This window comes from Lonchura striata, chromosome 8 (assembly GCF_050655825.1).
Source record: "Lonchura striata isolate lonStrDom1 chromosome 8, ASM5065582v1, whole genome shotgun sequence".
NCBI lineage: Eukaryota > Metazoa > Chordata > Aves > Passeriformes > Estrildidae > Lonchura > Lonchura striata.
Genome location: NC_140710.1, coordinates 24,429,540 through 24,440,925, shown reverse-complemented (window position 1 = coordinate 24,440,925; position 11,386 = coordinate 24,429,540). Strand labels below are relative to the sequence as shown.

The following is an 11,386-nucleotide window of genomic DNA, read 5'->3' as shown; positions in this document are numbered from 1 at the left end:
AGTGTAGGCGGAGCTGCTCTGCCTCGACGAGCAGCGGGAACATGGCAGCGCTGGAGGCGGCGGAGGCCGCGCTGGGGCGGCGGCAGGAGCACCGTGAGGAAGAGGAGGAAAGCCACAACCATGACCGTGAGGGCGGCGGCGAGCCGGCGGCGCTCAGTGAGAGCGGGCGGGGATCGGGCGGGGAGGGGAGCCGGGCCCTCTGCGCCGGGCTGCGGGCGGGCGGGCGCCATGCGGAGCCCGGCCGGGTTTGAATTCCCACCGCGGCCGGGGTTGGATTCACACCGCGGCCGGGTTTGGATTTTCAATCCGGGGCCGCTTCCCGTCTGTCCGCCTGCGCCGGGGAGCGCTGTGAGGCTCCCGCTTCTCCCGTTCTCCCGGCGCGGTGCGGGGCCACACGTGTTCCCGCCGGGCCTCGCTACGCTTGAACCCGCGCTCCTGGCGCCTCTTTCTTCCCCAAGCCTACCGATACTTTGTCTTTGAGGATCATTTGTTATTCCGTGAGGTCCCCTCAGGGCTCAGCCGCGCATCTTTCTTCGCAGATTTTTCAACCAAAACGTGTTTGCGCCATGTACTCCAGGATGAGCCTGCTGGAGCAGCGAGGTGGGACCACCGTGGTCCTTCCGACCTGACCCGCTCTGGGATCCTGTAAATTGGTTTTTGCTGGACTTCCAGCTCCCAGAGTGAGCCCTTGCTGCCAGCCCTTTGCTGCTGCAGCCTTACGGGTGGTGAACTGACTCTTCTAAGTAATTCTCTTTCTCGTGTAGGTGTACTTTAGGCTCTCTAAAGAAGAGTTATTCTCTTTGTGTGTGATCAGTGATTCCCGGTGGGCATTTAAAAAATCCTGACGTCTTGGCTCGGTAGCAGCCTGCCTTTCTTCATCATTCAGTGTGAAAGTTTACTTCTTTCCTTGTTAATTTACATATTAACTAGCTTTTTAAAAACATATGCGTATTATCCTTTTCAACCATTTTAACCTCTCCACGTGCTCTGAAGATGCAGACTGTCCAACTCTGCTGGTTTTTTGTCACTGCTGTACTCTCACTATACATTTTTATATCTGTTTCCACTTTCCCCACAACTAATCAATAGTTGTTAGGAATTTCTTACTAAACTTGTTTTTACTTACTCGTTTTCTTTCTATCTTTATATTAATAAAGCACGTAGAAACTATCACCAGGAATTCTGCAACTTTTTAATGGAGCAGTAGGCTCCATGCAAATCTTTCTTAGGTGAGTTCTCATCTTAAAACAGGTCTGTGCGGAGCACAGCAACCATTTCTTTGTAACAATGCACCTCCTGATAGATTTTAAGATAGGTAGAATAATTTTACTTTGTGCTTCTGTTTTTACAGGTTTTTGAGCCCCTGTCTTCTGGTATTCCTGTCATTTTCTCTTTCTGTCAGTTTTCATAATAACAGATATTTTTACCCAACAGCAATGTTTAAAAGAAAACAAACAACACTAGGCCAGGGGAATCTGAAGAATTGCTGTAAGTTCCTTCCAACCTGTCTTAACTTTTGAAATAGGTGGATAGAGAAGACCAGTGAAACCAGAGAATCATGGAATGGTTTGGTTGAAAGGAACCTTAAATCCCATCCTGCTCCAGACCCTGCTATGGGCAGGGACAGCTTCCACTATCCCATGTTGCTCCCTCCACATCCAGAGAACAACCATCCATTCCTGCATTCTCTGGAAATAATTTCCAACACAAACCAGTTTGTAGGTCCGTATTTTCTTCATGAGGTGGATCCCAGTTTCTGTGTCAGGACAGACAGCTTGTGGCTCCCTTTGTGCTCTCTCTGCACCTCCTGTCTGTCCCATCAAGGCTGGAAAGCCTTGGCCTGCTCTGTTGCTTCTCAGTAGTTGCAAATCGATGCCAGAGCTTTGTTTCTTGTTACCCATGGTTGAAACTTCACTAGTTCCACTTGTCCCCTGGAATCTTGCTGGGAGCAGGACAATATTTGTAGATTTATGTGGCTTTCTGAATCCTTTCCTAGTGCTTCCTTATATCCCTTGGAGAGGGGTCAGACCACACCTGGGGATTTCCACCTTTTCCTTCAGTTATTTTCCCCGGGTTTGACTATTCTCATTCTTACTTTATTGCCCCATCTCAGCCTCATTAAATGCTGGAAATTCTTCACCAGGCCCGCAGTGTACTGGCCGGGGAAGTAATTCGTTTGCTAATGCTGATGGCACCAGCACTTACCCTGATCTCTGCCTCTGCTGATAGCACATTCCTGCCTAAGTCCCTTCTTTCATACTGTGTGATTCATGAACTAAACTTTTACCGAACTTTTTTAGCTGATAGTAAATTGTCTGGAGAATTTGGAGCTCTTCTTGCCTGCTTTGCCTTGCTTCACTGCAAACAACGTGTAAATGTTATTTTGTTCATCTTAAACATCTGATACTGATGTGTGAATAGTCATTTCAGCTGTCCAAAATGACATTATTCCATAGTGGTTTCCAAGGATAATTGGAATGAAGATTCATTCCTACATATTTTTTTTTCCTTCATGTTTATAGTCAGCACCAGATTATTGGGAACAAATGAACATGTTTTTATAGTTTACTTACATCAATGACATTTTTACTGTGTTTTTGTTTGATTTTAAGATGGTTTGGTGATCTCTGAAAATGTGAAAAGCAACAACATTGGTGTGAAAATTCCCGAGTCAGAATTGGAAGCAGAAGACAAAGGAGCAGAGGAAGAACGCCCAAGGGAATCTGATAGCAACATTTTGGATGTATCATCTGATTACCCACGAGGTTTGTTAATAAACTCTTTAATATTTGTGCCATGTGCTGGAGGAAAGGTAGAAACCCTAGGTAGGAAAGGTAAAAAGAGTGTGTGAAATCTCATTTTAAAACTCACCTCTGTATCCTGACCATGTGGATCAGTTGTTTTGTCTGGCATAAGAAAACCTGAAGATTTATGCTGTAAAATCGTTATAAAGCTGCAAGTTGCTATAGAATCTGTGTTACAGTGGACTGGGAAGTTCTGTGTGCTGGAATCAATAAAGCAGATTTCAACCCAATTTTCTTGGTATTGGCAAATTCTGACTGATAAGTTGAAAAATCAGGCAGTAGATTTAAAGGTTAAATGGTTTACTAATGGTTCTTTACTAAGGGAAAGGAAAAAAAATGGTAGAATTTAATGTATGCTGGCTATGCAGTGAATAATTGTTCTTAAATTTGGTCCACTTATAGTTGATATTTAGTCTTTCCAGTGAGTTCATATGATATTTTTGTACTGCTTTTGTGCATGATTTGCATTCACTAACAATGCTGAACAGTAAAAACAGGTGTAAAGGGAATGTGACTTGATCTTTTCAGCTGGTTATTTAAAATTAGAGTCTTTCTATCTTGGAAAGTCTGTGTGTCAGTATTAAAAGGAAGTAGAAATAAAATACATGGATCTTATTAAACAACTATTCTGGAGATAATTTTTGCAGTCATTTGTGCTGCCATGGAAGTAAAAGGACAAAAACGAGTATTTCAGTCACTACTGCAGTCATTCTCTAACAGTGCTAGGTTTGATATGTTGCATAGAAAAGTAGCAATAAACTAAAAGCAATCTTTAAAACTGTTTAACTTCTAATTATATCTGGATTTTTTTTAGACAAACATATTTCGATTCAGAGGCATCTTGCTGATCTAGAGAAACTGGCTGACCTGAGAGAAGGTGAGTTTTACACAGCAGCGTCCCAGAACACAGATCTTTGTGTTACAGGTATTTACATTTTCCTTTAGGTTTTATCTTTATCACACTACATATATTTATGATATTTAGAGATGAGGGGTTTTGTAAAGAAGGGCTTTATGATTTATTCTCTTGTTCCTCTGCTAAATTCTTCCTGAGCAGTTGTTTGACATTCAGCTAGTTTTTATTTAGGTTACTGCTTCAAGGGCTTCTACACCTTTGTACACAGCCTTGCCTTTGCTTTTTATGTCTCACATACAGGATTTTCAAGAATTATTTTATATTTTTCAAAAATATTTTATACAGGGTGCACTGCCTTATTTTGCAGCTTAAATAGATATCAGCTGCTTGTTTTGTCCAAAAGATCTAGGAGTTAGAACAATAAAATCTTTTTCTAACCTCACAGTTTGTTGGGAGTCTCGGTTTGGTGGGTTTTTTAAAACATTTCAAGTCTTTGCATGTCATCTGTAAAGTTCTGTTGTTCCTCAGTACTTTTCAGAACCTTCATTAGCTTCATGTTGCTGGAGTAAAAAATACTAGAAACCAAAACCCAAAGTTTGTAGAAGTTAATAATTTTTAAAGCTATAGTGATTTTGGTCTATAGTCTATGGAGCAGAAAGAGGCAACACATAAATTAGAAGTTTGTGCATGAAATAGAATGTTCCCTGAGGATTTAATCTCTAACTTGTGTTGATTTTACTTTAGCCTTTTTTCTCTTGTTCTGCATCTCAGCTAACACAAGTGATAACTGCATTTCATGTTTCTTATAGTTTTTAATTGTATTTTCAGATAAAAGGAAGCCTTGTCCATTGTGTCCTGAAGAGAAATTCAAAGCTTGCTATAGCCACAAACTCCATCGTCACTTGCAGAATTTGCACTGGAAGGTTTCTGTTGAATTTGAAGGTAATGGCAATTGGGTTTGAATAGTAAATACTAGAAGAAATTGTGGGTATGTTCTGTGTTTCATCTTTCAAAATTCCCCTTGACTTAAGCATTTTGTTACCAGCTCTGAATTAGAACCATATTTTGACAGAATTAATTTTGAGGTGGGCTGTAAAATGTAAATGTGAAGGAACTCTCCAGCCAAAATGGTTACAATTATGCATTTTCTCTTTAGAAAAACACCGATAATTACTTGGCATGTCATGAAAATTACAATAAAATTTAAAATATGTGTCATGAAAATTACTTCAATACAAGTTTTAGTTATATATTAATAATAATCAGACACACACTGGTGATCAGTTTTGGTGGATCATAAAGATTCCATGTGTTCTGATAAACCCTTGAAGTCTTTATGCAGAAGATGCATTAAAATCCCTGCAAGAAGTTTGGGAGGGAAAATAAAGTGAGCAGTGTGTGTTCTTTAAAAATCCAGGTGTATGGGTTTGTGGGAAATAAAGTGACTATTCAGAGGATGGGCAAGATAAAGTTGAACTATAAATGTTCCAAGTGGAGTATCATTTTAGTTTTCTTTAATTCATTTTAGTTTTCTTTAACTGTGCAACATCTGTTTATAGGAGTCTTCACACAAGTCTTTTAGCCAGGTAACAATATTTTTGTGAAAGACTCGCAGGTATTTCTGAACTGGAGACTTGGTGTAGCTTTATAAGATGCTCAGAGACTTCTTTTAATAAATTTTAAATTCTTTGCATTTTAAAGTTTAAAGTGTATAATTAGCTGATAAATTTCCCTGTGCAGGGAGTGGATGTACCAGATAATTGGTGATGTTCTTTTGTTGCTATCTGGTGAAATCTGAAGTGAGAGCACATGGTGCAGGCCACAGACATGCTGTTCATTAACTGTTCTGGGATGGCATTTGTTTTCCAGGGTACAGAATGTGCATCTGTTACTTATCCTGTCGGCCAGTAAAACCCAACCTTGTTGGAGACCAGGTAAAAATGCTGAATCACAGAAATTCTTGTTACTGTACAAAGTGGGGGAATTGCATGACTGACGGAACTTTTGAGATCTGCTGAGTTGCCAAATACAGCTTGCTCCTCTCTGTGTGATGCCAAAAGCTTGTTGGTCCAGGATGTGTGGTAGAGCCCTTGGGTAGCTGCATGTGGTTGTACCTCTTGTTGTGGGTAACAGCTGCCTACCTCAGCTCTGGCTGTAGATTCCAGATATTTTGAATGCTCTAGAGGTAACAGACAGATGACTTCTCATATGCCTGTGTTCAGTTCTACTTCAATCATGTTTTCTGTATTCTGAAACTACATAAAATACACTATTTTACAGACATTGTCAAAGATGGGAGCTCATTACCACTGCATCATCTGCTCAGCAACTATAGTACGAAGAACTGACATGATAGGTCACATTAATCGTCACGTGAATAAAGGAGAGACTGAGTCGAGGTTTATCACAGGTGAGCTCTGGCTGACAGGAAACATTCAGTCTTTTTCTGTCATACACCATGTGCAATAACTGTGACAAGGGGTGGGAGACACAGGAAAAATTCAGAAACAGTTAGCCTTTCTAATGAAAACTCTGCCCTTAATATTTCAGAGCTTATGTCTCATCAGAGGTATAGCAGAGTTGTGATATAGTGTTGCATTCAGTCCCTGTGTTCTTATTGAGAACACATATAGTGTTATAGTGTTCCCCTCACCCTTAATGTTATAAGCACCAGCTTGTGTGTCTCCAAAAGAGTGAGGATGTGGCATCCACAGAAAAAAAAAAGTCTGGAGTAGATCTTTCTACAGTATAAAAATCCTTAGCTTTTTATCCAGACTGCACCAGCCTGGGTTCCCAAAACAAGGTGATGTTTTTTCAGTCTCAGAAGATCATGATCCATCATGTGTCAGTAGTTCTTTGGTAAATTGCAATCCTACCTGACTTTGACCAGAATGAGGCTTTGGTTTCTAACTTGCATAAACTAGGTTAAAAACATTTTAAGTAATTGGAATGCCAGTAGTTTGATGCCTGGGCATCAGTTTGCATGTCTGAAAAGTGATAGTAGTACCACATTCCATGTCTTTATAGATTTTGTGCTATGAAATACATTAATGTCTGTGTGCTTCCCTTCAGAGTTGTGAGTAAAGAATGGCCCATTTAGCATTTTTTAACAAAATGCATGAAACATTTGCATTTCCTCGGGGAGGAGAAATCCAGAGATTTTGTGATCTGTAGGCACTTGGCAGCTCTTGGGGCTCCTGAAGGTGGAGCAGATAAACCATGTGTGTGTTTGACAGCCCTGAGAGAGGCAGGGTGAGCACTGGGACATAACCAGTTGGTACAAATTTTTCCTGGTTGTTCCTAGGTACATTTTAGCCTCGGGATGAATTGCTCAGAGGAATGGCAGCCTGTTTACAGTTGTCAGATATGAAAGCTTGTTTTGCCACAAACAGTCTATCTACACAGAGCTCTGATGCTGGAATTGTCCATGTGCTTGTGCTGTTCATGAACATTTCATGGGGCTGTTCAATAACTTAAAATAGATCAAGGATTTTCAGGGATTTTTGTAGTTCATTGAGACACATTCAGGACTGTTAACAGGGTTTTAATTAATTAGTAATGTATTACGTTTAAACATGCAAAACAAATGTGCCAAGCCTCAGGCTCAGGGGCTGGCTTTTTTAAACTGGAATGGATACATAAGAGCCCAACTGAGAAACAAGCCTGGTATTTTATAAGAAGAAAATTGCAGTAGAGCATGATCCTGATTTGCCACTTGAGATTAGAAGATGAATTACTGCCTGTTTCTCCCCTCATCCTTGTAAAATGGTCCATGTGCTGGATGGATTGCAGCATAACCCAGACTTCTTGCATTATGGGAGCAGTTTTTCCATGTTACTTACCAACTAATAATATTAATGTTAATATTAATTTCAGTTCTCACCAGTTCTTTCCTTCTGCCACAATTACTTGTTTCAGTTCGTGCTCCCAAGTCGTCTTACACAGTGGTGAAGGAGTCAGCCACAGATGTGCAGGTTCTTCCCAACCACTCCACGCCCCAGAAAACAGATTCCTATTTTAATCCTAAAATGAAACTTAACAGGTGAGAGAGCAGGGAGTAGGAGGATGCATTAGAGGGGATGGGGAGTTTGTAGTGAAAAATCTGTTTTGAAAGGCAAAACCTCTGTTCAGAGGGCAGGGGAAAAAAGCTTCTTATCAGAAAACACTTACTGATAAATAATATTTATATCCAAAACCATTATATGTGAAATAGTGTTATTTCTGAAGTAATTGTTTTCCTGTAATTAGTAGATCTTACTTTAAGAATACCTTGCTGTAGAATTCAGCTTTTCAGCACACCTGAGATTTTTATTTACAGTTCTTCCCTGTAGAAAGTGGAGTTTAGCTTAAATATCCCACTGTTAGTTTAAAGGGAAGTAAATAAGGAAAAGGAAGCAAAATGTTCTCTCAACTGACAGACTATGGCCATTTTTATCTTCCAGGCAGTTGATATTCTGTGCACTGGCCGTACTTGCTGGGGAGCGCAAACCCATTGAATGTTTGGATGCTTTTGGTGCCACTGGTAAAGTCCATTTCTTTAATATTTTGGTTAATATCTAATAGGAGGAAGCAGCAGTAACTCATAACTGACAACACATGCTCAAAAATAACTTGAGGTAAACAATAATTTTCTTTCTTAGGCAGGGAGTCCTGAGCTTCCATAGAAAAAGACAGCTGTATTAAGGCTTAAAAAGGCTGTAAGAATATTAAAGTTCAGTGGTCTTCTTAAAATCAGTTGTCTTACTGTCCTTAACTTCTGTTTTTCTGCAGGTATCATGGGATTGCAGTGGGCAAAGCACCTCAGAAGTTCTGTGAAAGTTACAATTAATGATTGTAATGAAAATTCTGTGACAATTATTAAGGAAAATTGTCATTTAAACAAAATGAAGGTGAAACTGAGCATTAGGGAAGAAGACAATGGTGAAACTGTGGGAAATGGAGAAGAAAACAGTGACACCATTGAGGTGACAAAAATGGATGCCAATGTTGTCATGCATTTGAGATCATTTGATTTTATGTAAGTATTCAATGTTTTGTCAGTTTTCTGGTTTGGTAATGACACAGCCCACCCTGCTTCACAGTATATACTTATTTAGAGAAATTGGAATGATAGAAGAATCAACCAGCAGTCACTTGAAATGTAATTTTATTGTCCCAGAAATAGTGAGGGGACAGAACTTTAATCTTAAATGTTTCAGAAAGTGCTGGAAAAATATTAGTCTTTTTGACGCTCAAATGGACTATAAAAATACATGAAAATTTTAACCCAGGCTGGGTTTTTTTTATAACTTCATTGTCAGTTTGCTGAAGGGAAATACCAAATGAGTTTTGGGGTTTTTTAAAACTTATTTTAGTTTAAAATACTGGTTTTTGCATTTATTGTTTTTATGTATTTTGCAGCATATTAACTTTGGATTAAAGCAGGTTGATTCTTCCAGGTTGGGTATATAGATGCATGCACTCAAACCCTCTACAGATATCAAAATAAGTGATGGGATTTTTTTATGTTATTAATGACTAACATCCAGATTTAAGCATTGCTGGAAGTTTTAGTCCTGTTCTTTCTTTCTGTTTTAAATGTGATCATAGGTGAAGGTTATAAAACAGTGTTTTCCTCAGTGTAAAGCCAGACTTTGGAGCATTTATAGACACTCAGTGGTACATCCTTTCTTTTCAGCCATTTGGACCCCTTTGGAACTTCTGTGAATTACCTGGACTCTGCCTTTAGAAATGTGAGAAACCTTGGGATTGTGTCAGTGACATCCACAGACATCAGCTCCCTCTATGCCAAGGCTCAGCACGTGGCCCTGCGTCACTACGGCTGCAATATTGTCAGAACAGAGTACTACAAGGAGCTGGCAGCCAGGACTGTAATTGCTGCTGTCGCAAGGTACTGCCAAACCATTTCCAATTAGGGTAAAAAATTATTAGGTAATTATTAGAAATAGTGAGGCTAAAATGCATCAGCAGGGTAAGGAGGATGGGATGGTAATGTGACAAAAAAAAATAAACTGACTTGCAAACTCTTCTATTTCTCTATCAATTTTGCCATTTTAGAACTCCATAGGACTTCCTAAAATACGAAACAAAATGCTTGAATGGCTTCTAGCTAAGCCTTTCAGTTAGATTTGCTTCAGTGAAACCTGATGTTCACTGCAGATCCTCATATTTGAGGTTAAAAAGATTGATATAATTACTGACTTGTGAAATCAGTTATTTGCATATAGATACCCTAACTAAACACAGTCTGTTAAAGAAATGAAGACCTAAAACCTAATTGGAGAAAAAAGTGCAGGCAAGAGGATGGAACAACTGCTTGGGAAAGATGAGGAAGAAATTAAATCATCAGAAGTTTTGAGAATGCCAGAGCATAAATGCTGAGTTGAACATGTTTAGATTTCCCTTGTCCTCTCCCTGCACATGTGATGGTACAGGTGGCAGACCACTATTTCTAGCTGTGATAAGAAGAAATAAAATTAGATTTGTTTGGCCTGCCAGAAAGGCCACAAAATGAGGCACTTCAGAAAGAACACTTCCTCCTGATCTCTCAAATCTTCAGTACCCCTCTCTAGGAAGTGGATGGGCTGAAGAACTGTGCAGCAGGTTCAGGTGTCCATGGCAGTGTTTGAGTGCTGAATTCAGTACAATGTGGTTTTTGTGTGTGTTCTCCCCCCAGAGCTGCAGCTCGCTGTAACAAAGGCATTGAAGTGCTGCTGGCAGTAGCTCTGGAACACTTTGTTCTGGTGGTGGTCAGAGTTTTACGGGGCCCAACCCCTGCAGATGACTCTGCAAAGAAGGTCCGATACCTCATCCACTGCCAGTGGTGTGAAGAGAGGGTTTTCCAGAGAGAGGGCAATATGGTGGAAGGTAAATGGCTTTTATTTTGCAATTTGTCTCTGTTCTGTCCTTGTTTATATTTACATCCCATTAGTAGCAATTCCCCTGTTTGTAACAATGAGTGCTGTGTGCGAGGTGGAGAGGGCGCTGTGCCTCATGGCCATAGGCTGGATCAGTTGTCTGCATGGATTTTCCTGTAAATGGACTGCATTTGTGGCACAAATCACTCAGGTTGTGGCTGCCCCATCCCTGGAGGTGTCCAAGGCCAGGTTGGACAGGGCTTGGAGCATCCTGGGCTAGTGAAAGGTATCCCTGCCATGTCAGGGGGTGGCACTGGATAGGCTTTAAGGTCTCTTCCAACCCAAACCATTCCGAGATTTGTTTCTACACAGGACATCCTCCCAGCCTGCTCTAGCTGCTGGAGCTGCCAGGATGCCTGGTATGTCCATGGATCTGCCACTTCAGGAAAAGCTCTAGGATAGGGGTGTAGCCTTTGATACTATTGGGTTCCTTCAGATGGCAGCAGCTGGATAGCTTTTGGTGTCAGATTGCTTTTCTGCTGCATTTCAGTTCCTTAAAATGCAGTGGACTGAGCAGTCTGGCTTTCCCCTGCTGTTGTTAATGGGCTGTCCCCACACACAGGTTAGCAAAGACAAGAGACAAAATCTGCACTCCTGGAGATGTTGGTTTAAATTAATATAAACCCTAAGACTGTTTCCAAGTTAGAGGTTCTTGCGTGGCTTGCTGTCAACTCATGGTGTTTTTGCCCTGTTCAGAGTCAGATGCATAAGCATACAATGGGCCTGGTATTAAAAAGTTGCTGAAAAATCAGAAGTTTAAGGATGGGGATGAGTAGCTGAGTATAGTGTTATGGTAGAGATCTTAAATT

General features: G+C 40.5%; 1 protein-coding gene across 3 annotated transcripts in view; it reads left to right on the top strand.

The window, feature by feature from the left end:
• Window positions 1–3: 3 nt before the first annotated feature.
• The window catches only part of TRMT1L (tRNA methyltransferase 1L), a 27,714-nt gene continuing 16,331 nt past the window's right edge, over window positions 4–11,386 (top strand). For 2 of the 3 annotated variants that reach the window (XM_085586603.1, XM_021525136.4), the window contains exons 1-11: window positions 4–156; window positions 2,613–2,765; window positions 3,619–3,681; window positions 4,489–4,602; window positions 5,530–5,594; window positions 5,941–6,070; window positions 7,579–7,702; window positions 8,103–8,182; window positions 8,431–8,677; window positions 9,338–9,550; window positions 10,337–10,527. In XM_085586603.1, coding sequence (XP_085442729.1) covers window positions 42–156; window positions 2,613–2,765; window positions 3,619–3,681; window positions 4,489–4,602; window positions 5,530–5,594; window positions 5,941–6,070; window positions 7,579–7,702; window positions 8,103–8,182; window positions 8,431–8,677; window positions 9,338–9,550; window positions 10,337–10,527 — 1,495 coding nt within the window. In that variant the 5' untranslated portion in view covers window positions 4–41. Of the gene's footprint in view, window positions 157–1,351; window positions 1,489–2,612; window positions 2,766–3,618; window positions 3,682–4,488; window positions 4,603–5,529; window positions 5,595–5,940; window positions 6,071–7,578; window positions 7,703–8,102; window positions 8,183–8,430; window positions 8,678–9,337; window positions 9,551–10,336; window positions 10,528–11,386 lie in introns of all 3 variants that reach the window. The other variant, XM_085586604.1, reaches the window with a different exon arrangement.